The sequence below is a fragment of the Nelumbo nucifera genome, chromosome 5 (genome assembly GCF_055504915.1).
Source record: "Nelumbo nucifera cultivar China Antique chromosome 5, China Antique-T2T, whole genome shotgun sequence".
NCBI classification, from domain to species: Eukaryota; Viridiplantae; Streptophyta; class Magnoliopsida; order Proteales; family Nelumbonaceae; genus Nelumbo; species Nelumbo nucifera.
This window is the reverse complement of record NC_142653.1, coordinates 21,077,777-21,104,993: the sequence shown is the minus strand read 5'-3', so window position 1 is coordinate 21,104,993 and position 27,217 is coordinate 21,077,777. Positions and strand designations below refer to the sequence as shown.

General features: G+C 38.7%; 2 protein-coding genes across 2 annotated transcripts in view; one reads left to right on the top strand and one right to left on the bottom strand.

Annotated features, from left to right (window-relative positions):
• Window positions 1–787: 787 nt before the first annotated feature.
• On the top strand, window positions 788–26,416 carry LOC104595705 (succinate dehydrogenase [ubiquinone] flavoprotein subunit, mitochondrial-like). Its single transcript, XM_010256564.3, has 16 exons — window positions 788–918; window positions 1,309–1,470; window positions 5,999–6,086; window positions 6,526–6,672; window positions 6,754–6,894; window positions 8,195–8,280; window positions 8,373–8,465; window positions 8,566–8,629; window positions 8,772–8,915; window positions 9,430–9,617; window positions 9,785–9,959; window positions 10,039–10,209; window positions 10,335–10,404; window positions 10,493–10,613; window positions 10,697–10,734; window positions 25,930–26,416. Exons 1-16 carry the CDS (start codon window positions 805–807, stop codon window positions 26,030–26,032), a joined length of 1,905 nt encoding a protein of 634 aa, XP_010254866.1. The 5' UTR covers window positions 788–804; the 3' UTR covers window positions 26,033–26,416.
• Window positions 3,877–27,217, bottom strand: part of LOC104595704 (uncharacterized) — a 28,618-nt gene continuing 5,277 nt past the window's right edge. Inside the window, exon 5 of the mRNA XM_088888115.1 lies at window positions 3,877–4,107. Coding sequence (XP_088744241.1) covers window positions 4,004–4,107 — 104 coding nt within the window. The 3' untranslated portion in view covers window positions 3,877–4,003. The remainder of the gene's footprint in view (window positions 4,108–27,217) is intronic.

Sequence of the window (27,217 nt, the reverse complement as noted above, 5' to 3'; positions counted from 1 at the left end):
AAAGAAAAAATAACCCGGTTGCCTTGGGCTCAAAAGACTAACCCATATGAAGTCGGTTTGGGTTAGGATTATTCTAAATGCAGCTTATTCATCTAAGGAAAATCTATGATAAGGGAAAAATATGATATAAAAGGAGTTTTGATCAATCAAAATCCATCCATGAATTTTGATAAACAATACCTGATTTGTTACTATATTTATGATTCCAATTTATTGGCCAATTATTTTTCGAATATCATATCTTTTTCCATATCATAGTCGAACATTTATCTAACATCGACAATATTTTCTACGAATATTAATACTATCCATCAGACCATCACATGGCGAGATGTTCCTGATATTCGGCTGTAGTGATGTGGGTAAGTATGGATTTGTTGATAGCAGATCCGACGCCTAAGGCATGCCTCTTGATTGCCACGCCGTGGAAGAAAAAAAAGTAAAAATACACAGATTCCGATTGAATGGCTATGATTTTGATGTTTGGTCAATAACTTGGTTCACTTACCAAAGAAAAACATGTTTGTCAAGCACAAATTACCAAACAGGAAATTATTAAACTACAAGGGCAAAATTTGATAATTCCACTAATTTTGATTTACTAATTCCTCAGTGGTGTATTAGTAATTCTTCTAAAGAATATGTGGCATTTGCATTTTGCAAACTTTCTTAGCATCATATTCCTCGGCTAGCTCCCATCTTCCGGTGGCCAGGTCTTCTTCCTCCGCAATCTTGCGATCTCCCGAAACAACCCAAAGAGAGGTACAGAGGAGTAAGCAGAGGCAGACGCAGGAACAAGGAAAGATGTGGCGCTGCGTTTCTCGTGGCTTTCGCCTTTCTTCATCTGCTTCATCGAAGAGATCGATCTCCAGCGAACCTCTTAAACCCCTCATCTCAAGATTCTTCTCCACTCAATCAGTACGTCCTTTTATTTTTATTCCTATTCAGCAAAGTTTCTCACCTAGTTGGAAGTTGGAACTCAATTAGAGATAATACCCCAACTTTAAATTCGTGCTGGACACTTGTTTTTCTCTAATCTGTTTCCCATTTTGTTTCCTTTTATTCTCATTTTTTTTTTTTTAGTTTTTTAACTTGATGATCGGGTGACATTTTACCTTTTTTTCCTTGCATAGTTTCAGTGTCTGGCTGTCTTTTTTTTTGGTTGATTTGGTTTTGCATTTTGTCTTTCTCTTATAGATATTTTGTTCCGGTTTGTGCTTCTTGTATAGATGTTACAGTAGAATCTAAAAAGTAATTTTTATTGGTATTCGTTTTTTCGTGATCGTTTTCGTGTCCTTATTGTGGCAGCCTCGATTATCTTACACCATTGTTGATCACACATACGATGCTGTTGTTGTTGGAGCTGGTGGCGCTGGGCTTAGAGCGGCCATTGGACTCTCTGAGCATGGGTTCAATACAGCTTGTATTACCAAACTTTTCCCAACTCGTTCACATACTGTCGCAGCACAGGTACGAACACTTTAAGGGTTTTGGAGGCCTGTTTTAAGTTAGTCCTTTCCCATGCATGATATTTAGTTTTTTTCATTGCTCTGGACCATCCAAATATTGGTTGACCCATTACTTCGGGTTTTGATATTCAATGAAGAACCTTTGTTTTTGATATTAAGACCGAAGTAGAGCCATATTGGTGATGTGGAGCTGTTCATGCGGTTAATGTCCAGAGTGCTAGTCCATCCCTTTAATTGATTAATCCCTGAAGTGTATGCCATCCTCGGTGGTCCAAAGTGAAGGTCATTGACCGTATTTTAAGATCATCTTTAGTGTGTTGAACTCGTTCTATCTATTTTTGATGATTGGCAAATTATTGAAAGAAGAGTCAGCAAAAAGTGCAGCACTTTACCTTTTATTAAGTAAATAAAATGTATTTCTAACTCCTTACAGAGCTAATAATCTGTATTGGTCAGAGTATGGATCACAATAATTATTGACCAGTAATCCAAACAGTATAAGTCAGTTATGGAGCCCATAGACATATTAATCCTTTTTGATTAGTAGCCATGCAGAGAAAGCATATCTCCTGGTTCATGTAACAACGATCATATTCTATAGCCAGGAACCATCAAAGCATCAACCACACTTGTTTTGGGGCATTAGTCACCAACTAGTGGCAAATTCGTGCAACTTTTTAGTGCAATAAGTGCCATGTGGCACTAAGCCACATTGTGATCAGTGGCTATTTATTTAATCCCATGCTTTTCAGAACCTGTTATTAGAACAGAATGCTCTGTTATGAATTATTATATTCAAAGTCTAATGTAAAATCCTATGTTTGACAAGGTAAGATTGGTTTGCTCCCATATTCCAAAGCGTTATTAAAATCAGTGTTGTTAGACTTGAACTGGACTGGATGGTTGAACCAGTGGCCCAGTGACTTGGTGACCTTTTGAGGTCCTGGTTAATTAATGGGTTTCATGGTCAGAACAAGCTAAATGACGAGTTAATTGGTAAAACTGTGATCCAATGAGCATTCTGTTTTTTTTGTCCATCCTATTATGATAACATTACTTCAAATTTAAACTACACAATTTCAGGGGGAATTGATTTTTCATTTCCATATGTAGGAATTCACCCCCCCACAATAGAGCCATGTACAAGTTGGAAACTCAATATTGGAATCGATAAAAGAAGTCAGAATAGACAAGAGAAATGGAAACGAACTCGTGTGTATGTCACCATTTTACCCATGGGAAAATTGGGGTTGCTTGGAATGTTTTGCACTTATCATGGGGATGGCTGGCTAAGGGATGTTTTAATGGGGAAGAATTGTTGTAGTACTTCGTAGCTTCAGTAGTTTGTTGGGTGTATTTGGAATCAATCTAATCAAATGGGGTTTCTAAAATAAGAGCGGTAAGAGGCCCAAGTTATTGGTAGGATGAAGCACCAAGTTTTTGGGTGGGCTCAAGGCTTGAATTTGTTGAACTACATTTTGTATATTTCGCAGTAAATGGGAAATTACATTTTTCTAATGCGCTTTGATATCGAATATAGATTTTCATACTGTGGTTAAGTTCCTTCTGATGTTGTGTGTATGGGTTGCTCTTTTATTGTAGTGATACTGTTATCCCTATTAAAAGAAGAATAAGGAACAGATTTGTGCTAGTCCATAAATGGCAAAAAGATGACTCTATTGGTGCTTACTTTACTCAACAGACTATACAATCAAATACAATGACAAAGTGGGATGCTTTAAATTACCCACAATGGATGAACAAAATAACATTTCTATTGTCTTTTTGATCAATAACTGAAACATTTCAGAAATGTGGAAAAGTACATACAACCCTTAGGTAGGGTAGCAATTGCTACCTTACCTCAATATCATTATTACTGTTACAAGCAAGTCCAATACAATTGATTCCTGTTAACCCCTTGCTTAGCTAAACCATCAGCTAACCCATTTGTAGATCTCTGCACCCATTGTGTCTTTATAATTGTGCTCCCTGTCAACCATTCAATCTGTTTGAGTTCATTCTTATAGCCCCACACTGCTTTCTCACTATTTTTTAGCCATCCAGTTACAACTTTAGAATCACCTTCAATGACTACATTTGTGATGTTCAATTCTTTCACCCACTGTAATCCATGAAGCACTGCATGAAGCTCAGCCCTTGTGGAGCCCTGTGGCTAATTGGTCCTGAGAACATAGCAGTGATATGTCCTTGAGCATTTCTAAATACACATCCCACACCTGATGGAGCCGGATTTCCAACGTTGTTCCTGTCGAAGTTTAACTTGATGAAGGCCTCCTTAGGTGGTGTCCATTAGTATGGATTTTTGATTTCTTTGATACGGATACTGCCACCTCTCCCTACTTTCTCCACAAGTCACCATGTGTAAATGGTGAGAATAGCTCTGTGGACTTAACCCAGTGCACCACCTTAGCCATTATGCATTCAAAGATTGCTTCCTAACTTCTCTCATTAAAAATTCTTGCTTTTCTTTCCTCCCATATCGTCCATACAGTTGCAGCCCTTGTACACCTTCATAAAACCCTTCCTCTTTTTTGTTGGCCAATCAAAGGTCTTTGCACAAAACAGTCTTGCCAAACTTGAGGGCTCTGTCTACCTACAACCAAAGAGAGAAAAACTTTTCCCAAACACAAGCAACAAAAGGACATGATATTAGTAAATGATAAGAAGTCTCATAATTACTTTCAAAGATGCACCAGTTTAGGGATAGCCTGAAATTTGAACATTGCACCATTCATTTCATAAGACAGCATTACTTTCAATTACCAATAAAAAAGCTCAATTCAACCCGACTAAGCCTAGTCCCAAATATATGGGACTGGTTAAATCACCAATAAGAAAACCAATAAAAATATCCCTTTCAATCATAAAATTCAATATTCCATACTCAATATAATCAATTGTATTCAGCTAAGTGGAAAGAAATTTAATATCATGAATTTCTATTTGACAAGAATGCTAACAAATAAGTAAAGTAACGGACCATTGAATTCTAAGCTAGGAAGCATTGAAGCAATAAACTAAGCAAGTAGGCAATGTAAAACATACACAAATGAATCATATAGTATAGTGTAGCATATAAAATTTGATAAGGTGCTCACTTGACTTTGCATTTTTTGTTGCCTAAGAGGGTGCCTAATGTGTATGCATATCATGTGGCATAATAAAGCACCCCTCCCCTGTGGCGAAAATGCCTTGTTGGCTAGGTGTTTTTTTTCATAAATATGTTTACTAGGTGTCTTGATAACCATGATTTATCTTGGTTGTGTAGTTCACAGGATTTGGAACCCTGAACTAAAAGGAGTCCTTCATTGCCACAGTGGTTATAATGCCCTCTTGTTGGCTAGGTGTCTTGATAACCATGATTTGTCCTGGTGGTGTAGTTCACAGGATTTGGAACCCTGAACTAAAAGGTGTCCTCCATTGCCACAGTGGTTATAATGCACTTCCTTTGTTCCCTTATAATATTGTGTAAAATCTTCTCATCTCTCCTAATATCAGAGCTTTTTATTGAGAAGCTGATCACAAGAAATGAAGCACTTGGTATATTTCTCCTTGCACTTGCATCCTATGTTTAGGAAAACATGGAATGGAACATCGTTTATTTTCCCATTTCAAGTGCACTGTTTTCTTTTTTTGGGGAAGATGTCACTCTTTTTCTCAAGATATGTAAAATGTTCTCCTAGTTGGCATTGCTACCCCTTGGCATTAGGGGCAATATCATTAGAACGTTCTCAATTATATGACAAAAATCAATCTTTCTAAGAGCTCAATAATTGCAGTTGGAGAAGTGGGGAGGGATTTGCTGAGGGAATCTGCTGATGTCTTGGAATGCAGGACTGGAGAACTCCCTTTCCCTTATTTGGGATTGCCGGTTGGGGGTGCAATGAAATCAGTGAATCTGTGGAAACCACTTTTGGAGAGAATAAATAGAAGGCTGGATGGGTGGAAAGCCAAATATCTATCCATTGACAAGACCCCCCCCCCCCCCTTTCAACAAATGTTATGCATATTTATTCTTCTTAGTATAAAAGATTTTTATTAAAAATAAAGAAAAAATGCCTAACCCCCCCTCCTCTTAAGGAGGCTTACACCTCCTTGTGTTTGGGAGGCTTACGCCTCTTGCATTCTGAACTATGCCTCACGCCTCTAGGTAGTGGAATGCCTCGCCTCACGCCTCTGCATTTTAAAACATTTTTGATTGCCTCATTAATGGAAGCATAGTGGTGGAAACTTAGAAACATGGTTATCGTGTTCTCTTTTTGGTCAGGCTATTTATGTTCTATATCTATGATCTTCAGGATTTCTCTAGAAGTACTGCCATGTAAAAAAATTTCCTGTAAGTATACCTAGAAATAGTATAAAATCAATTCTTGACCATTACATATGTATGCATGTATGTATGTCTGACAGGTACAAATATTGGTTTTTAGGTTTATTCTGTAGACTTCTGTCAACAATTATCACATGGATGTGTTACTAATTTTATGTTAATGAACTTAATGCAGGGTGGGATAAATGCTGCATTAGGAAATATGAGCGAAGATGATTGGAGGTGGCATATGTATGACACAGTCAAAGGAAGTGATTGGTTAGGTGCAGTACCTGTTTCAACTAGAAGTTGTTTTCTTCCAAAATATTGGTGTTCCCTTCACTTGATAACTAAGACTTGGTCTTTCTTGTATGAATTATTTTGAGCGAAAACCTTATGCTTCTTATATTATATGAGCTTCTTTCCAGCCTTGACCAGGAGAAATTCACTTAAGTGTCATGTGGTACACATATTATATATATTTTTTCAACATTCTTTCCTGCATTTCCCAACTGTCCTTTAGGTGTATACCTACTGGGAAGATCCAACATTTAATGTATGCCATATTAATGGAAGCTAGTGGTTAAATTTTTTCCTCTTGTGCTGATGCAAATCCCATCAAGAGTTATTTTGATTGATTAAGAATTTCTCTTGAGGCCTTTTTGTTTCTTTTCTTTTTCCAAGTGTTAATACTTACTACACAAGTGTATTGGGTTTGTATAGGTGATCAGGATTCTATTCAGTACATGTGCAGGGAGGCACCAAAAGCAGTCATAGAGCTTGAAAATTATGGATTACCATTCTCTCGAACTGAAGATGGGAAAATATATCAGCGTGCATTTGGTGGTCAAAGCCTGGACTTTGGAAAAGGTATCAAAATGCAAATTCAGTACAAAATTTTCAATTACATGAATTATCTGGAAAGTTGCTTATTTTACGTTGCTATTATAGGTGGACAGGCCTACCGTTGTGCATGTGCTGCTGATCGAACTGGCCATGCTTTGCTGCACACATTATATGGTCAGGCAATGAAACATAATACACAGTTCTTTGTGGAATATTTTGCATTGGATCTTCTAATGGACAGTAATGGTAAGTTACTACAGATGTGTAAACTCTTCCCCACCGATAAATGTCTCAATTTCTTCTGGTTTCAATTTGATCATTGCAATTTGGTTTCTAGCTTTTTATAAGTGCTATTTCTTTGATTAATAAGAAAGTTCCTTAAGAATGGTTTTTATTTTTATGACATTGTTTTTCCATTATTTAAGGACTATGAGATGTGACCTCAAAGTTCAGATGCACCACACAGACAAAGAATAACTGTTGAAATATCTATTCCATTATAGAGTTTTACACTTACTACAAACATAACAGTTGTACTTTAGAAAATTCCTTTTCCCAGAATACCTAAAAAGAATTTGTTGAACTCATTTTTGTCCCTGGCTAGTTTCTTTTAGATGTTATTTGCTTCTAAACTTTGATATTCACTTCAGACAATAAATTTTAGTATGTGAATTAAGTCTACATTTTTATCCTAAAAGCATCCAGATCTGCCACCTACGATAATGCTACCCACACCTAGTCAAAGAACATTACAGCCACACATTAGGAACATCTCCCCATAAATGAGAACATACAAGTGTGTAACTGTGTGAGTAAGATGTTTCCGATTTGTGGTTGTAGTGTCTTGTGGGTAGGTGTGGGTAGCGTTCTTGTGGGTAGAAGATTCAAGTGCATCATCCTAAAACTCTTTTCAAGATGTTTTAAGGAAAATAATCATGTTTTTCCATTTCTCCAGATTTTTTTTTCTGATTTTCCTAAAACAGAGAAATTTCAGCTAAAATTTGGAATTCTGGCTCAAATTTTTAGACTGAAATTTGGTGATTTCAATTTTGTTCACTTCAATCATTTTTTTTGATTATGTGAAATTTCATTGAATTTTGGTAACAGTTGCAACTTTTTCTTGATTGGCAAGGCCACCCACCTGAACATTCCACAAGTTCATTAAGTAACCTGGCTATTACATCCTTTTTCTTGTACGTGATGATCATACTAGATTGTGACACTACCATGGCTGGCCCTTGTGTATTATCATTGGCTTGAAATTTTAAAGTTGTCCTTTCTAATTATATTCTAGTATGAACATCCAAGCCAGTGAGCCATAAATGCAAGGGGTTATCATGATGAGAGTTCATCTAATCATCAACTTCTATGTAGCACAGGGGTTGAAGTCAGCATATCCAACCCAATGAGCAATTTAAAATGACCTTGTTGATATGTCTTTGGTCCTATTATTTGCCACCATTGGGTTCTGGTGAAATTAAATAACATGCTACTCTTTTGTATGCATGTGTAATGGAAATTAATTGCTTATTTTCTTGTTTTTTAGGTACCTGCCAAGGAGTAATTGCACTAAATATGGAGGATGGGACACTACATCGGTTCCATGCTGCTTCAACAATTTTGGCAACAGGGGTATCCACTATCCCTTTTGAAACTCTGTGTTCTTATATTATCTGAAATATTGATTTATATTTTCTCCCTTTTTTACTTCATGCTTCTATCAGGGCTATGGTAGAACTTATTTTTCTGCAACCTCAGCTCATACATGTACAGGCGATGGAAATGCCATGGTTGCACGTGCTGGGTTACCTCTTCAGGTTTCTTTCTTGTTTTTAGAGTTCTGGAATAGCTTTTGTATCAATTTGCTTTTTTTGACTTGCTACCATACCATAAGTACTTGCATATTCTTTCCTGTAGGATCTTGAGTTTGTGCAGTTTCACCCAACGGGTATATATGGTGCTGGATGCCTAATTACTGAAGGTTGGTATTGTTTATTTGCTGTTAAAAGTACTTCTGGATTTTTTTAACTTCAGAGAAAAATGGAATTTGTCTATGGCTTCCCTTTTTGGCTTTCAATTTATTCAAGAACAATTTTTTTTTGGTTTCTATATGCATCTTGTAGGATCTCGTGGTGAAGGTGGTATTCTTAGGAACAGTGAAGGTGAGCGGTTTATGGAACGGTATGCCCCTACTGCCAAGGATCTTGCATCAAGGGATGTTGTCTCAAGATCTATGACAATGGAAATACGAGAAGGTCGTGGCGTAGGTATGTCCCTGTCAACAGAGTCAGATATTCCAAATGCTGTGATAAACATTATCATGCTATCCGCTTGTTTTGATTTATGTTAAATAGAACATGTTATACATAACAGGCTGGGTGATCTCTCTAGTTGGTAGGCGGTAGGTTTGTGGTATGAACTTGCATGAAATATATGGTGGAACTAGCTGGCTTGTGTCAACCCTAGTAGTCTTAGCGTCTTCTGCTTCCCAGAAATCGAAATATCTGCTGCTTTCAGTTGTGCTGGGTCTTTGAACTGGTATCAATTCATGACTTGGGGTTTTTCCCCAGCATCATAATTTAAAACAGCATATATACTGTATACACACATACATGTATATGTGTGTGTGTGTCTTAAATTTTAAGTCTCTCTCTGGTGAGAGTATTTTATTTTTTAGTTTTTTTTCCTGATTGATGGGGGATCTAGCTATTGCAGCATTTGCTTGCTACATCTATTTCATCTTCCTAGCCACTTTGGCATTAACCTTCCACTGTTCCACAGGACCATTGAAGGATCACATCTATCTCCACTTGAATCACTTACCTCCAGAAGTTCTCAAGGAGAGGCTTCCTGGAATCTCTGAGACTGCTGCCATTTTTTCTGGGGTTGATGTTACAAAGGAGCCCATCCCAGTTTTACCTACTGTTCACTATAATATGGGTGGAATCCCTACAAACCACCATGGAGAGGTATGTATGAGCATGATATTTGCAGATACTGTGGTTTGATTATTTATTTTAATTTCAGGCTATATTTATGACAAGCATGGTGATACCAGTGCTTGATTTTATTTTCTATTTTTGGGCTACATTTCCATTTTTAATAACATTATATATATATATATTCTTTTTCTCAGGTAGTTCGCATTAAAGGTAATGACCAAGATGCAGTAGTTCCCGGATTAATGGCTGCTGGAGAAGCAGCATGTGCATCAGTTCATGGTGCCAATCGGCTTGGTGCAAATTCACTACTTGATATTGTTGTTTTTGGCCGAGCTTGTGCAAATAGGGTAGCAGAGCTCCATAAACCAGGTTAGCTTTCATCATCTACACAGTTTTCTTCCTGTGACTTATATCCTAAATTCATGTCATCTACTTGAAAACTTCACAGGGGAGAAACAAAAGCCATTGGAAAGTGATGCTGGAGAAAAAACCATTGCATGGCTGGATAAACTAAGAAACTCAAATGGTTCATTGCCAACTTCAAAAATCCGTTTGAATATGCAACGGATAATGCAAAACAATGCTGCTGTTTTCCGTACTCAGGAAACATTAGAAGAAGGTATTCCATTAAAGTCTTTACTTTCGTTTTATTAACTTATTTATGACCTTAAATTTTGCTGTCTAAAATGAACAAACAATTAATGCATTCTGATCATTTCCACCTTGCTTTAATGGTCTCCTTAGGTTGTCAGTTGATTGACAAAGCATGGGAAAGCTTTCATGATGTTAAGTTGAAGGATCGGAGCCTGATATGGTATATAGCCTACGCGTTTTGTTGATGATGGCATTAACCTAAAGCCTCCCCTCCTAGCATGGACCTGACATTTTTACACCTTTTGCAGGAACTCAGACTTGATAGAAACTATAGAATTGGAAAACTTATTGATAAATGCATGTATAACCATGCATTCTGCTGAGGCCAGGAAGGAGAGTAGAGGAGCACATGCCCGTGAAGATTTTACGGTCAGTTCAGTTCTTCTGAAAATTTAGTTGCTTTGCTTTGGCTACCGTGAACTCTATATACTAATCCGGTTTTGGTTCTGCAGAAAAGGGATGATGAGAACTGGCTGAAACATACACTGGGGTAAATGTTCTCTTTTCTTCCCTTATTTGGCACTGCAGGCTTATAATTGTAGTAGTCATTGCAAGGGATCCCATATGAGCCTTGGCCTGTGAGGTCGAGATTTGAGAATTCCTATGGTTAACAAATCATGCTTGTTTTCTTGTTTTCTTGCTCAGAAGTCCAAATCGTTCCTGCAGTGTTTGATGAGCTCATAAGCGATCTTTTTTTGATCTAAAAAAATAAAGGTTACTGTTTTCTGTGCGTTGGATTCAATTAGGATATTGGGTCTTTGCAAACTCATGTGAAATGACATATGGTTCCTAGCAACAGTATAGCTGAAGGAAGGTCTAATATATTTTTTGAAACAGGTAGTATTGTCTTGTTTTAAAATATGAGAGTCAAATAACATCAGTCCATGTACAATGAGAGCCTGTACATTGGGAATATACAAAAAGATTCAACGAAAGAAGGGTCCAGCTCGCAAAAAAAGAGAAAAGCTGGACACTCTTGAATGCCCTTTGTACCAAGGCTTTTAAAAACGAACCAGAAACAGAACCGGTCAGGGGACTGGTTTCTGGTTAAGCGATTCAACTGTCCGGGTCGAACAGTTCGACCCGTGACATCATAAATAAATTAAAAATAAAAATATATTTATAAATAATAAAAAATAGAATAAAATTAAATAAAAAACAGAAAAATACAGAAAATATAACTATCTAAATACAAAAATAATACAATACAAAACACATGGAAAATATAAAATAAAATACAGAAAAATTCTAACAAATACAGAAAAAACACAAAAAAATTCAAAAAATACAGAAAAATAAAACTATCTAAATACAAAAATTACAAAATACATAACAAATAGAAAATACAAAAAAAAAGGAGTCCTCTATAACAGCCTAACAATGATCCTCTTTTGTTCTCCCTTCTTCTTCTTCACTGCGATAAACAATGGAGCCGACAGTCTTTGTTCTTTGTAACAAGGATGGAGAAAGTTAAAAAAACGATAAAATAAAAGCAAGAGGATGAGGAAGAATGAGAATGAGAACAAGAATTAGGTAAAACAAATGGAGAGATCAGAAGGGGAGGAGCAGCGACACTGTTCTCGCTGCTCGCGAAGCAGAGTAGATGTGCTCCTTCGAAAACAAAAGCAATAGATTTTTTGAGAGAAGAAGTTATCTTAACTTATGTAAAATCGCCGGCTGCTGCCGCTCCTTATTTCTCCTTGTTGCTGTTGATTACAAGAGTAAGGAAATCTACCATTACAAAATCGCCGACCGCCGTAGATGAAACCCTTTTGAGGAAGGAAATTTGGACGACAATCGCCAGTCGTCGTGATTCCCCGTCGGTCGTGGTTGCCGCAGGTTGTCGGTCGCGCTGTTGGAGTATGAGAAGGAAGGCTGGAACTTGGAAGGGTTAGAACGAAAATGAACTTCCGTTCTAACCCTAACTCGTAAGGGGAATCGGGGGACATGAATGAGTTCTTTTTTGTTTTTTTTTTTTAAATCGAACAAAAATGAATTTCGCTACCCACGAACCACTGCCCGGGTCGAACGGTTTAGCGGTTCGACTGCTCGGGTCAGCGGTTTTTGACTTTTCCAACGGTTATTTACTAAATAATGGTTTATAGTATAACTGGACCTGGGGGCTGAACAATTACCGGTTTTTCCGGTCCGACCGTCTGGTCCGGTCTGGTTTTGAAAACCATGCTTTGTACACTTAACTAGGAACACAAAAAGCTTACAACCTTATTTCTAACTGAAGCTACATCAGAATAATTGTTATCAAAGATCCGAATGTTTCTTTCCTTCTAGAGAGCCCATAGGAGGCAGATGGAAAAATCCTCCAAAGCAGTTTGCCCCTAGCATTCAAACCCTTGAGGAACCACCCTTGTAGAAGTTGAAGGACTAGTTCAGGTAAACAGGATTGAACACCAAAACATGACCAAGCGGTCCAAGCCATTTCCCACAGTTGGGAAGAAAAACTGCAATGGATAAAAAGGTGATTGGAGGATTGAAAAGTCTCATTGCATAAGGGGCACAGGATATTAGAAAGAAGCATCCCCCTTTTGAGTAGCCGATTAGTGGTAAGACATTTACCAAGCACTGCAGTCCAAACCATGAAGACAACCTTGGACGGGGCATGGGAATTCCAGATCAAAGCCCAAGGGAAATCAATGTCCTCACAAGATGTCAAATTGTTGTAGGACTGAGAAGAAAACTTGCTTGAAGAACTCCAAGACAAGATTCTTTCATCATTAGTCTGAGGATTAGGCAAGATGCTTTGAACAAGGCTTAACAACTTAGTCAATGGGCCAATTTCCCAATTATTTAGATTTCTTCTAAAAGTGGGACCCCAAACAACCTCCCCATTCAGAGTCAAAGCAGCCTTCAACTACAACATCCTTATCAAGTGCAATTTCAAAAAGAGAGGGGACATATCCTGTTCTCACACCATTGATCATGCCAGAATTTGAGGTAATTACCTTTACCAACCTTGGACGTGATGGCCTTCAAGAAATATATTGCTCCATAGAGCACACCCCTTTGGGGATAGACCAGGGCCTGAATCCCAACCAAGGTTTGTGAGCCCGTATTTATCTTCAATAATCCTTCTCCATAGACTGTCTTTCTCTTTGTTGAATCTCTAACACCATTTACCCATAAGAGCCTTGTTAACCATTTTAATATTTCTAATGCCAAGGCAACTAGATTTTCTAGTCTGGCACACAGGTTTCTAGTTCATTAGATTAAATTTAAAACTGTTCCTCCACCCAACCCATAGAAAGGCCCTCATTTTCTTCTCTAAGATCCTTGCAACACTTGTAGGTAGGGGTGGATTCGAGCCGAGCCGAGCCGAGCCGAATAGTACGAGGCTCGAGCTCGGCTCGCCAAGGTTGTATAAGGCTCGAGCTAGAACATTGAGCTCAAGCTTGGCTCGAGTCAAAAACTCATAAGCTCGAGCTCGGTTCGGCTTGGCTCGAGCTTGATTTGAGGAAAAATATTTTATAAAAATAAAAAATTATATATAAAAATATTTTTATTTGATATTTAAAAAATTAAGAATTATAATATTTTTATTATATATATTATTTTCTATAATTATATATATATATATTCACGAGCTCGGCTCGTTTATTAATCGAGCATGTAAATTGGGCTCGAGCTCGGTTGAAACCGAGCCGAGCTTGAGTAGCTCGTGAAGAGCTCGACTCGTTGCCACCCCTACTTGTAGGAATTTGGAATAATTACAGCGCTCGGTTGAAACCGAGCCGAGCTTGAGTAGCTCGTGAAGAGCTCGACTCGTTGCCACCCCAACTTGTAGGAATTTGGAATAATTACAGCTAATAAATTGGGAGTGAGGACAAGATACTCTGGATCAAGGTGAGCTTACCTCCTTTTGACAGGTATTTAGATTTCCATATGGACAATTTCTTGTCAAATCTTTCAATAAAAGTATCCCAGATCCTCTTAGAACTCTGCACCTAGCACCTAGGGGGTAGGTCAAGATAAGTGGAGGGTAGCTTCCCTAACTTGCAGTGCAGAATGTTAACCAAAATGGGATCAAGAGATCCTTCTTCAGTCTTCATTAGCTCACTCTTGGAGAGGTTGATCTTGAGGCCTGAGACAGCTTCAAACCATCTTAGAACAAAGCCTAGAGAAATCAACTGATCAGCTGAAGAATCACAAAAAAAGATGGTATCATTAGCAAACTGGAGCAAGGGGATCTGATCTCTTCCCACCCCAGCTTTAAACCCTTGAATAATGCTGCCAGCTGCTGCCCGACAAGTGAGCTTACTTTAGAGCTTCCATAATTATATTGAAGAGGGAAGGGGACAGAGGATCCCCTTGCATTAGACTTCTTGAGCTTTTGAACTTTCCACAATGGACACCATTAAAAAGGATGGAAAAGGTGGGAGTAGTGACACATACCTTGGTCCAGCTCCTCCATTTTGAGATAAAGTTCATTCTCTTCAGCATATAATCTAAGAAATTCCAGCTGACATGATCAAAAACTTTTTCTAAATCCACCGTGAGGATTAGCCTATCTCTACCTTCCCTCGTTTTTTTTTTTTTTTGGATCAGCTATCTCTACCTTCTCTCTTCCCTGAGTCAATCAATTCATTGGCAATGAGAACACCATCAAGAATTTGTCTCCCTTCAACAAAAGCTCCTTGGGAGGGGGAGATAATCTGACCCATCACCCTTTTCAGTCTTGAAGCTAAGACTTTCGCAAGGATGTTTATTATAGACACTTCCCAGGAGACTGATAGGTTTGAAGTCCTTCAAGCCCCTTCCTTCTTGGGAATCAATGTGATGAAGTTCAAACATCTTTCTAGAGCAATCGTTGAGTGGGATTCCTCAAAAACCTTCAAGAGGTCTTGTTTGATAAAAGACCAGCTCATCTTATAGAACTTCACTGTGAAACCATCAGGGCCTGGAACCTTGTCCCCTTCCAAATGAAAAATAGCCTCCCTGATTTCATCCTCAGAGAATGTCTTCTCCAGGTCGAAAACATCCTCATTAGAAATTCTATTAAAGTCCAACCCATTAAAGCTTTGACCTTCTACTCCAGCTTTCTTTGTGAAGATAAAGAGTAGAAGTCAACAATGGCATTTTTAATATGGCTTTTATCGGCCAGCATCTACCCATCAGCTTTTAAAGCCTTGGTGCTATTAATATGCCATCTAGCATTGGCCATCTTGTGAAAAAAAACAGTGTTATCACATTTTACCCATAAGCTCCGAGATCTTTGCCTCCATTTTTACCTCTTCTTGAAAAGTAGTTTTGTCATAGTTCATCTTGGCCTGAAGTCCTTTTCCTGTTGTCCTCATTCAAAGGACCCCTCTCTTCCCTCCAAATCAAGATCAACAATTTGCTAAAAGTAGTCTGCCTTTTTAGCTTCTACTCCCTGGAAAACTTCTTTGTTTTAGACTCCAATTTTATGTTTCAACTCCTTCAATTTCAAGTGGAAGATGTGACTTGCTAAACCTGTGAAGCTCATGCTTTCCCACCAACGTTGCAACTGCTCAAGGAAGCCCTCCTCATTTTTTTTTGAAGATAAATAAAGAAAAAAAATTTATTACTAAAAAGAGTTTACGGCTCATAGGTGACGAGGTCACCCCCAAGAAACAGTCAGAAAAAACAAAACAAACTTATAAACAAAATACATCAGAAAAACCAGAAATTAAGCATTCAAAGAACTCCAAAAGTCTGCTCCAAAATCTTCTTTCTTTAGTCCTTGAAACTGGTAGGATTAACACCTAACCTATGACTGAAGAACTGATTCGAGCCACCACCTCTTCCCAACTTTTTTCCTTGTTCTCGAAGAGTCTTTTATTTCTTTCCTTCCAAACTTCCCAGCACATGGCGAAAGGAATACAGCTCCACAGAATCTTAACCTTAGAACCACTCCGAACTCTTGGCCAGCATCCAAAGATTTCAGCCTGATCTGAAATTGACCACCGGTCCATCTTAAACAGCTAGAAAAAATAGGACCATATTGAGGAAATGAAGCTGCACCGAACAAATGCAATATGTTTTCTTCTCCAGATCAACAAAGGACACATCTGCTTGGGAATTGAAAACCTTGGTTCTTAATGTTATCCTGAGTCAGAATACACCCCTTGGCTAGTAGCCAAGCAAAGGCTTCCACTCTTGGCGGCACAGGTTTCCCCCAAACTCCCTGAACTGGATCAATTTCCACCATGTTTCTGATCAAAATTGAGTACATTGACTTGACTGTAAATTTCCCATCCTTGCAATCCTTCCACCACCTGGTATCATCAACTGACGGATTGATCTCCACCGGCTGCAATTTGGGCAGTAGCTCGACACATTCCTCCAACTCCCAGTCGAGTAAAGGTCTTCTGAAGTTTGGAGTCCAAACCACAAAACCATTTGAGACTTCGTAACAATCTGAAATAGGTACACCCTTCCGACCCAAACTGTACAACCTTGGACAGATTTCATAGAGCCTCCCTAAACCAGACCAGTCATCCTCCTAGAATCTAATGCTGGACCCATTCAGCCACATGTGTTTAAACCTAAAAGGCCCATGGGCACAAGGCACCTCTCCACTATCTAAGAGAAGGGGCATATGGTCTAAGAGGGGTTTGGGGAGAGCAGACTGGAATAAATTGGGGAAATTGTCCTCCCAGTCTAGAGAGATAAGAAAAAGATCCAATTTGACCAAGGTAGGGGTAGCCTGGTTGTTTGTCCAGGTGAAGTTAGCACCAGCAAGAGGCAAGTCCGCCTGGCCCTTCCGCTGCACAAAATTTGCAAACCCTCTCATACCGCGGTCCCCTTTACCAATCCAATTTTCTCTGAAGGAAACCTAATAGTATTAAAATCCCCACTAATTCATCAATGGGTGGATGTGTCTTCTCCCTGATTCCATCTTGGTTTATCACCAGCCTCAGTTGGCCCACAGAGCATAGACTGTAGTCAACAAACTTGTGAAGCCCCCATTTACCACCTTAAATTTTAGAGAAACCGAAAGTTTCTTGATCCAACTATTAAAAACCTCAATAATGGTGTCACAATCCCAAATTACCAAAATTCCACCTGTTGTGCCGACAGTTGGAAGAAAGCCTAGTCATACTTCCTCTGGTCCAAATTCTTCAAATGATAGAAGCATCCACCTGCTGAAGCTTTGATTCTTGCAAGCACAACATATCCAACTGCCATTTATTCAAAAAAGAACAAATAAGCGTCCTCCCCGAGTTTAGGCCCCTAGCATTCTAGGAAATAATCTTTAAGGAAGACATGAAAGTCAATTATTTCTGCCTCTTGCTCCCTATAGCCTTGTTATTGGAAACACCTACCCTATCATAGAGCCCAATCAAGCCAAAAAAGCTCTCGGTTAGTTCTTCTTCCCCTCCTACCTTTCTCCTTAATGAATCTCTTTTCTATTTCCATCAGAAGATCAACCATCTTCCTTTCCATACCCTTAAAGGAGGCACCAAGGAACTCCCCAAAAGATAAGAACTTTGACAACGCCCATGGAGATAGGTCTTCATCCAAAGGGTTTGAAGCACCATTAGGGACTGGGTCTCTTACCTCCAGGTCACAGTTTGGTCTCACTACTGCTAACTAGGAGATGTTAGGCAAGTCTTCTTCTCTAGGGGCTTTAGGACAAAGCCTAGCTATCACCAAATCAGCAGAAGAGGGGGAATTCGAGGCCTGAGGAACCAGAGGAGGGAAAGGTTGTGCTGCTGGTTGGACTTCCTGCTCACTACAAGAAAAATCTGAGCAAGTCTCCATCCTTGAGGGATAGTTAGGAGTCCTTTTCTCATGAAAAGATGGGGGAGAATGGTTAAAAGGTTCGACATGGCCGGTTTGAGGGGCAAGGACCACTGGGTTGAGGGGAGGTCCCTGGGTTAGTGGGAAGAGAGGGAGTCAGTTGCTCTACAAGTCCTAGAGTGCCACTGCCCTTGGATTGAGCTCGTTGAATGTCCCTATGCGTGAGGTGCCACTTGTAATTACAGGTGGGCCTAGAAAGATTCTTCTGCCACTTGTCCAATTGAATGGCCACTTGTTTTTCAATCTTCGAATTTAGAAGAGTTTTACATTTGAAATTTGAAACTTGAGGTCCCCGGTCTTATCCATTGTCAGGGCTTCCTAGCACAACTCAAAGATCGAATAACCCAAGTTAGGTTGTTCTTTAACACAACCATCACCTTCTAACACGTCTATCACCTTGGGGGGGTAGGAGGGTCTCCCTCTTCTCCATCCAAAAATGCCTTCTTCGTAACCTTCCTCTTCGGTGAACTAATGGGAGGGTCATCGTCTTTGATCGACTGCTTACCTTCCTCAATCACTTTCTTTTTGAGTGCTGAAGCAACCAAATCTCCAATATCTTGACCTTTTAGCATCATCAAACCCACACTCACGATCAACATCTATTAGCTCTGCTGAATAGGCGGCATCCACTCCACTGTGTTTTTAGCTACTTCTTCCGAGTTATCCATCTCCACATAACCACCGCATAGGTCCCTATCTTCTTAACCAAACTCTCCCACCAGAGATGAAGCGGAAGATCAACAACCTAAACCTAGTAATATCAAGGTTCTTCTCTCCCAAATTGCCAGCTAACAAGCTTGGGCTTGCATGGCTAAAGGTGGAGTTCACCAAACAGATACCTAGCTCTAGTTTTCCATATTTGTAAGGCCTTTGATTTAAAGGGGAGAATAAATAGGAATTTGTTAGAGGAAATCTGCCTCACACGCACCCCGAAAGGGACATTCCACCTTCTCACTGCCCAACATTGAATATCATCACCAAGAGGTTTTTGGCGTTAACTAAGCCAACTGGAAAACCTTTGAGGTAGTTTGGCATTAACTAAGTCAATGCAATGCAAAATCAACTTGGTCCAGCCTTGATAGGAGCTACTCCCTCATTCGTCCAAGAGTTCTTTCGAGTTGCCTCAATGTAAGAGGAGCCGTTCTGGGCGACAAGCCTTGTGAACTGTCCCTTCGTTTGGCCACCTCCCCTCTTCCGCTCATACCTCCCACGAGAGGTTCCTTCCATGATCTGTAGGGGGAGGAGATGAAGCCCAACACATCCGCATGACACCACTCAAAAAGCGTTAACATCGACAGTTCATGGAATCCCACTAGAGGTTTCCACTCCGAAAATTTTCCTCAAAGGATTTTTAAATTCCAAAAGCAAATTCTATGAATTTCAATATGCAAGTTGGATACTAAGAGGATTCTTAATTGTGTTCATAGTAGAGTTGATTAGTTTATGCTAACCACCAGTTCACCATTGCAAGAAAAATATGTTGCTGCTGGACCATGTACATAGTTCAACCCAACTCAACCAAGCCTTGTTCTGATTATATGTGGTTGGCTAAACTAATCCTGTTCCACAATTCCACTCTGTTCAGTGCTATATCCTTCACTACTGACCCTCTAATAAAACACCACATGCTCTCCCAATCAATGAAAAACCAAATGACCCAGTGAGTTCTTGCATGGGTAATTTGGTTTGGATGTGTTCACATGGTCACAACACTTGCTTGTGATCCTCTACCAAAACGAATACATGCTATTGGTAAAAAAAAACAAAGTTATCTAGTGAGTGCATCCTACTGTTGCTACCTCGATGACACACTAACAACCTGCTAATATATGAGAAAAATAGAAATCGACTCTAGGGTCTTGATGTAGGACTAGCTCAGTTCTAGTTCTTAGAGAATGTTGAATGGTCTTCTTGGTCAGAGTTTTATGGCTGATTGGCTGTCAATGGCTGTAATGGCTTCTTAAAGGTATAAGAGAGAAAATAGGGAGAGAAAGAAGAGAGAAAATACCTGGAATCACTCTAGGGCATGGGAATCACTCACCATAGCTAGCATAAGCTGAAGAAAACTCAATATGATTCGTTGCCTTTGTGTAAAACGCCCATACATATTTATAGACTTTAAACTCATAATAACCCCAGGAGTCAAATTGTTAAACTTGATAAATCCTAGTAGGACTCAAACTAAGCTGTCAATTGTCATATCCTATTTCAATTCAAAGAAGACTCAATAACTCTAATCCTACTTATGTAATGACTTCTTAATTTTAAACATAAGCAAACTATAACTAGACAAATAAACCCCATCATTGGACCCCACAAAAATTGCAAAATGACAAAAATACCCCTACTATCCAAAAATATGGAAATGCATAAAATATCATAAAATTCCAAATTTGACTCTTCAGCTCCTGCATCAGGTCTCTACTGTACTATGGCAATTTAGAAATACTAGGGTAGCCTAACATGTTGAAAAATGTGGTCACATCACTAAAACACTTTCACGACCCTCCAATGAAATCAAATGTGCTATGTATCAAATGAAAAACCAAATCATTGAATGAGTGCATACCTGGTTGATTCGGCCTCTGAGTTCACAAGGTCACAACACTTTTCTGCAATCCTTCAATAAAACATAGACATGCTAACAATCAAATGAAAAATCAAATCACCCAATGAGTGTGTGCCTTTCTCCTATCCCAAATGATACAAAAATAATCCACTGACATGTGAAAAAATAGAGACTACTCTAAGTTCTACTATCTTACTATGGCAATTGAGAAATGCCAAGGTAGCCTAACATGTGTTGTGATGTTCACATGTTCAAAATGCTTTCTTACAATCTTCCAATAAAACATTAACATGCTATCAATCAAAGGAAAAACCAAATCATCTAGTGAGTGCATGCTTGGGTAAATTGATTTTGATGAGTTCACGTGGTCAAAACACTTTCTTATGACTTTCCAATAAGTCACAAATATGCTAATAATCAAATTTAAAACCAAATCACCTTGTGAATGCTTGCCTAGGTGATTTGGTTTCGATTAGTCTACATGGTGTCATGGTCACAACACTTTTTTGCAATGCCACATACTGCCATCAGCCATATACTTCACAATGAACACTCGTCTACATCCGACTGTTTCCTTGTTTGGAGGAAGATCAACTATTTCCCAAGTTTGGTTCTTAATCAAGGCTTCCATTTCTTCTTGCATGGCTGTTTTCCACTCAGGTTTGGAAAGGGCCTTTGTAACATTCCTGGGTAGACATAGAATTCAGGGAAGAAAGGAAAGCTCGATAGGAGGGTGAAAAGGCACTATACGAAAGATGGTGTGAAATGCAATGGGCTGTACACTTTTTCTTCCCTTTGCGAAGAAAAAAGACTGATGGAGAGTGGTGGGGTTGTGGATGTATGGAGTCAACCATCATCTGCCGGCGCTGATACTTTTGTGAGGCTGCTCGTAGTGGCTCAGGTAGAGAAACTAATGGAGGTCCTGGTGGAATTGATGGAGGCACAAAAGAAATAGGAAGAGGAACAGACTGTAAGTTCTCCTCCCCAAAACTCTCCCCTGGAGGAGAACCGCTTGAGAAGTAGAAGATAGATTCAAAAAAAGTAGCATCCGTGACAAATATGCTCCTTGTCACAGGATCATAACAACAATACACCTTTTGGTTCTGAGCATACTCAAGGAAAACACATTTCTTGGCCTTAGGATCCAATTTCTTGCAATGGGGGCCAAGAATGTGTACAAAGGACACAACCGAAAACCCTCAGAGGTATGTGAAACATCTTTGTATCTGGAAAAAGAAAGCTGAATGGCACCTTAAACCCCAAAATACGTGAAGGAACACGGTTAATCAAGTGCACAGTTGTAAGAACTGCATCTCCCTAGAAATGAACAGGAATTGAAGCACATACCATAAGACTTCTTGCCACTTCCACAATGTGTATTTTTCCTCTCAGCTACTCCATTCTGTTGCGGTATATGTGCACAACTGCTCTGATGAATTACACCATGCTCCAAAAAATGTGGTCAAGTCCTCAAAATACTCTGGTATTATCCGATCTGAAGGCCTTAGTTCTTACTCCAAATTGTGTGAGAACCATCTGATGGAACTATTGGAAAAAATTAGGGACCTCATCACGGTTTCTCATCAAATATACCCAAGAATACCGTGTATAATCATCCACAAATAGGAGGAAATAACGGTAGCCACCCATGGAAGGAATATGATATGGTCCCCATACATCAGTGTGAGCAATATCAAAAGCAAGAGCACTTCTTTTATTACTTGGTTTAAAAGAATGTCTGCAATGTTTTCCCAACTGACAACTCTCACACTCTAAGGTAAATAATTGAACAAACTCAAATAACTTTGGAAATTGAAATTTTAAAGAACTGAAAGAAAGATGCCCTAGCCAATTATGGCAGAGCATAATCTGACTCACTGACTCTGATCTAGTACTGCTGTTGACATGGTGACTTTGATATCTCGGAATCTCATCCAGAAGGTAGACTCCATTCACCTCATGACCACTCCCAATCATCTTCTTTGACTCCAGATCCTGCGAAACACAATTACCAAGAAGGAAAGTCACTGAACAATTCAGATTTTTTGTCAATGAACTAAAGTAATATCATTGGTCACTCTTAACTGTTCCCTTTCCAGCAATGGGAATATGAGAACCATCTGCTGTAGAAACTCTGTCTCTACTAGAGCATAACTGATAAGAACTGAGGAGGGTAGGGGCATTAGTAATGTGCTTAAATGCTCTTAAGTCTATAATCCAGGGAGGTCCCTCATTACCTGAAGTGGATGCAAGGTTTGCAGTTGCATATGAACTACCTGTATGTGCCAAAGAGGTGGTGTAGTTGGTTCCTACACTCTGTTGTCCATCTGAAAGATGGAACTAGTTGTATCTTTCTTACTCATAAGCTGTCCAAATCTTTCTAATTTTGTTCTCACAACTGCTACTGTAATCGATTCCCAATCAGCTTGGGAAAGAGGGGCCGAAGAGTCTTCTGTAGTGGCCACATTTGCATTTCCCTTATTGTTCTTTATTTAGGCAGGCATAAGATGTGGATGAAGTTTCCAACAAGTATCTATAGTATGCTTAGGCTTTTTACAGTAATCACACACCAAGTCCTTATCCTCCCTCCTAGTCTCATTGCTCCCCCTATCTCCATTTGGCTTAGGTTTGGCTGTACTAACCATAGTCGAGTGGTCAACCCCAGGCTGTCTCAACATGACATTCCTCCTTCTTTCCTCTCCAGAAACAAAGGCACAGGCTTGAGAGAGTGTCACACTCTCCCTAGAGAGGATATGTTGTCTAGCAATGTCAAATTCAGGGTTTAGCCCTGCCAAGAACTCAAAAACCCTATTTTTCTCTACCCATTTCTAATAGGTTGTTGCATCATTAACACTTTCCCACATTACAGTCTCCAAGTGGTCTATTTCCTGCCCAAGGGTTTTTAGCATGGAGAAATACATAGCAAGAGGTTTATCTCCCTGTTTTATACTAATCACCTGATTTCTTAGCTAATAAGCTCTAGCTACATTTTGTTTTTGAGAATAGGTTTCAGTCACTCCATCCCAAATCTCCTTAGCAGTATTAACCCACAAAAAAATTTTTCCAATGTGGGGTAGCATAGAATTACATAGCCATGACATCACCATGTAATTCTCTTGTACCCACCAAGAGGAATCTATATCAGGTTTCCTTTCCTCCCTAGTGATGTACCCTAACTTCCCATGGGCACCAATAGCCATCTTGGCTGATTGTGCCCATTCTAATTAGTTTGTTCCATCTAGTTTTACTGTAGTAATAATTCTAGATCCAAAAATATCATTGCCACCTCCACCCAGTCCCATGGTACCAGTGGATTACAGCTCGGTATTCCAACTCTCCATATTACTTTAAACAGTTTAATAGACTGAAAAAGAGAGTTGAGAGCTTCCAGGAACAATTTAAAACCACACTTACAGAAACAAACCCTTATGAGAAAAGAAAACCCTAACCGGTGAGAAATCTCTCTCCTCCCAGTATCTCCCAACAGAGAGAAGATAGAATCAGCCACTCTAGAAGGCCCAGAAAGGTCCAGAAAACTAACCGCCCTCTACAGAAAAATAAAAGAAGTCAAACGATACCTGTGCGTCCAAGATCAGACCAAGAACAAAGAGTCCAACTTTTCTAGGACTCTTTTTCGTACTCCAGTTCCCTACTGATTTTGATTCCAAAACGTAGATCACCTTCCTGATGACTCGACCTCACCAAAAAATCCAAGAACTGGGCAATCAATAGCAAATCGATCAGCCTCTTCTTACTTCATGTAGTTGGCCGATTTAGGTCTGCATGAGATTGATTAAAGAACCCTAAAACTTGGCTCAGATACCAAGTGGAAATCTGCTGGAATTAAAAAATATAAAAAATATAAAAGAAAAAGGTATTTTCTTGAAGAGGGAAGAGAGAGAAAGAAAGAGAAGAAGAAATCTTGAGAAGTAGGAGAGCTGTATTCTGGTACTGTATAAAACAGTATGAATAGGACTCAAAATCATAATAAAATTTGGACTCACATAATTGTTGTGGTCCCCACTACCTATCTAATTCCTAACATAACACAACTATTCTAAAATAATCACAAAAAACCGACCAAACTTCAACAGAGTTCAATAATCCAGGATTTGAATTTCTCAAAACTTTTAATAGAAGGGGATTCAAAGTTGGTTATAAATTGGCTTCAATGGAATTGAAGCTGATGTGGGTAAAAGAGAAGCAAATGGCTTTGCAGATGCGCTAGCTAAACAAGGGGTGTGAAGGAATCAAATTTTCTTGGCTTTGTTGTAATCTTGTAAACTGGTTGGGAGAGTTAAGAGAGTTTATCTCTCCCTTTTCATTGTACTATTTAAATTTTTAATGAATGATTTTTTTCAGTTATTGATAAGAAAAGTTGTCAAGGCAATGCCTAGGTGATAAGGCACTAATGGAGGGTGGCCGCGCTTAATTGCTAAGATATTTTTTATAGGGTACTCTTGGATACTTTTATACTCTTAACTTTTTGAGACTAATATTAAAACGAACACTATTAAACTAAATTATTTGGTTTGACTCTTGCTCATGCTTAATACTGTGCGGACAGTTTTGATAAAGCTTTTGTACATCCTTCCCTTGTTTTTTGCAATAAAAGTTATCCTTTCCTCAAAAAATTATTCATTTTGAGTTAAAATGCTGGTTTCTTTTTATCATTTTTCTTATTTCTTAGTATTCAATCAACATGTATAGTGTCTTGAACCCTTGAAGGCTTGAAAACCTGAACTGATAAGCATGGAAGAAAATTTGTCCAATCAACACATATTGATTATCTTCTTCTTCCCCTTCCTCTTTCATCCATTCGTTTTTTTTTTCTTCCTTTCCTATGACAAAAATAGAGGCTCAACCCCTCTATTTTCTGAAATTTCTTTTCTTTATTCCATTTTTTCATGAATATTTTGACAATACAAAAATAATAAAAAATCCAAAAACTCCAATTTTGATTTGTTTTCTCCTGCACTATGCATTGGATGGAAAACATACTGTGTCAATCTTATGGGATCTTTTAGTGTCTGCTAAATGCAAAGAAAGCTCTGGTTTAGCTTTTACCTTAGAGGATCATCATCATCATCATTGTCATTGTTGTTGTTGTTGCTATTAGTTGCAGATGCATGTTTCATGTAATCATTTTGGAACTTAGTGACTACTGCTTCTACTTAACTGCTTTATGGTTACTGGTAAAAGATAACCTACTTAACTGGTTGGTTTTGGTTCTGGATGTTCCTTATAATGAAGTGTTGGTTTCAAGTATGTATGCTCCTTACTTCTACCATACGTTTACTTTTGTCAATGGAAACTTATGTCTACTATGATGTGCAGATACTGGGAGAATGAGAAGGTCCGGCTAGATTACAGACCAGTCCATATGAATACATTAGATGATGAGGTTGAGTCATTCCCTCCCAAAGCTCGCGTATATTGATACTTCTGCTCATGAAGAAGGGACCGACCTGTGGATGGCCTGGTTACAAGGGATCCAATAAATTATTGATAGCTCGGCATTTTGACAATTATTGTAGGCTACATCAGAGTGGTTGATCTGATATGTATGATCAGAATTTCTCTAATCTCACACAATAATCAGGCTTTACATTTGCGCTCTTGAATAAATTTTTTGTACCCTGTCATTGTGACATGATCCTTTTATTTCTTGCATTTTATGGAATTTGTATATTAGTGTCCGTAATTCATATGCATTGATGTATGATGAAACCTTTAGGCACAATTTTGGAACTGGTAGTTGGATAACTAAATAATTTTTGGAGCTACTGTTTCCAATAAAAAAATTCTGGAACTTTTTCATTCATCATCATTTACCCCTATCAGCAGCACATATGGTAAAACCATTTTCATCTGAAACTTGAATGACAAACCAACTTCATTCGAATTATTTTGCAGATTTGTGTGCTTGTTTTTTTATGAAATAGTAATGCTTATATGTGAAAGGTTCATGGTTATCTCAACACGAGCATTTAGAATGTGCTTCTTCACATCCTTTATGGTTTCAAAATAGTTGCCATGCCTTGGGGTTATTTTCATTCTCCATTATTGACCATTGGGGTTATTGCATCTATCAAAACCTCCTTGAAGTCACATCTTGTGAAAATGTTGGGTGTTGACTATTCATTATCCAATATACACATTCACACCTTAATCCTGTTACTTCTTGATGACAACCTGCTGATGGGTGATTAGTTAATGGTATGGAACTAAGGTTATATTTATTACATATACATGTATGCTGCAATCTGACGGATTTGTTCTAATAGGATAACTGTGCAAAGGTGGGGAGTAACATCTCTGAGGTTTTTACAGTACAGTGTAGTAGGATCACCTGGTATCCTATTTACCAAAGACCATTGTTGAGTAGGGAAATTACAGAAGTTTATTAATTTTCCAATAACTTGAAATTTTTGGTTTTTTCCTGATGCCAGGAAAAAATATATTGGGAGGATTAAATTCTCTTAGGTTTTTTATATTGCTTTTGCTAAAGGCATCTCTGGTATTGACGATTCTGATTGCATTTGGGAAAGAAGGGTTCCTCCTAGGGTGGGAGCATTCATGTGGCTGGTTTTCTTTGATAAAGTTGTTACCGTAGACCACCTAT

Coding starts and splice junctions, on each gene's coding strand:
- LOC104595705 (XM_010256564.3), top strand. CDS start 805: ATGTGGCGCTGCGTTTCTCGTGGCTTTCGCCTTTCTTCATCTGCTTCA. Junction 1,471..5,998: donor CACATACTGTCGCAGCACAG/GTACGAACACTT, acceptor AACTTAATGCAG/GGTGGGATAAATGCTGCATT. Junction 8,466..8,565: donor GTGCTGGGTTACCTCTTCAG/GTTTCTTTCTTG, acceptor TCTTTCCTGTAG/GATCTTGAGTTTGTGCAGTT.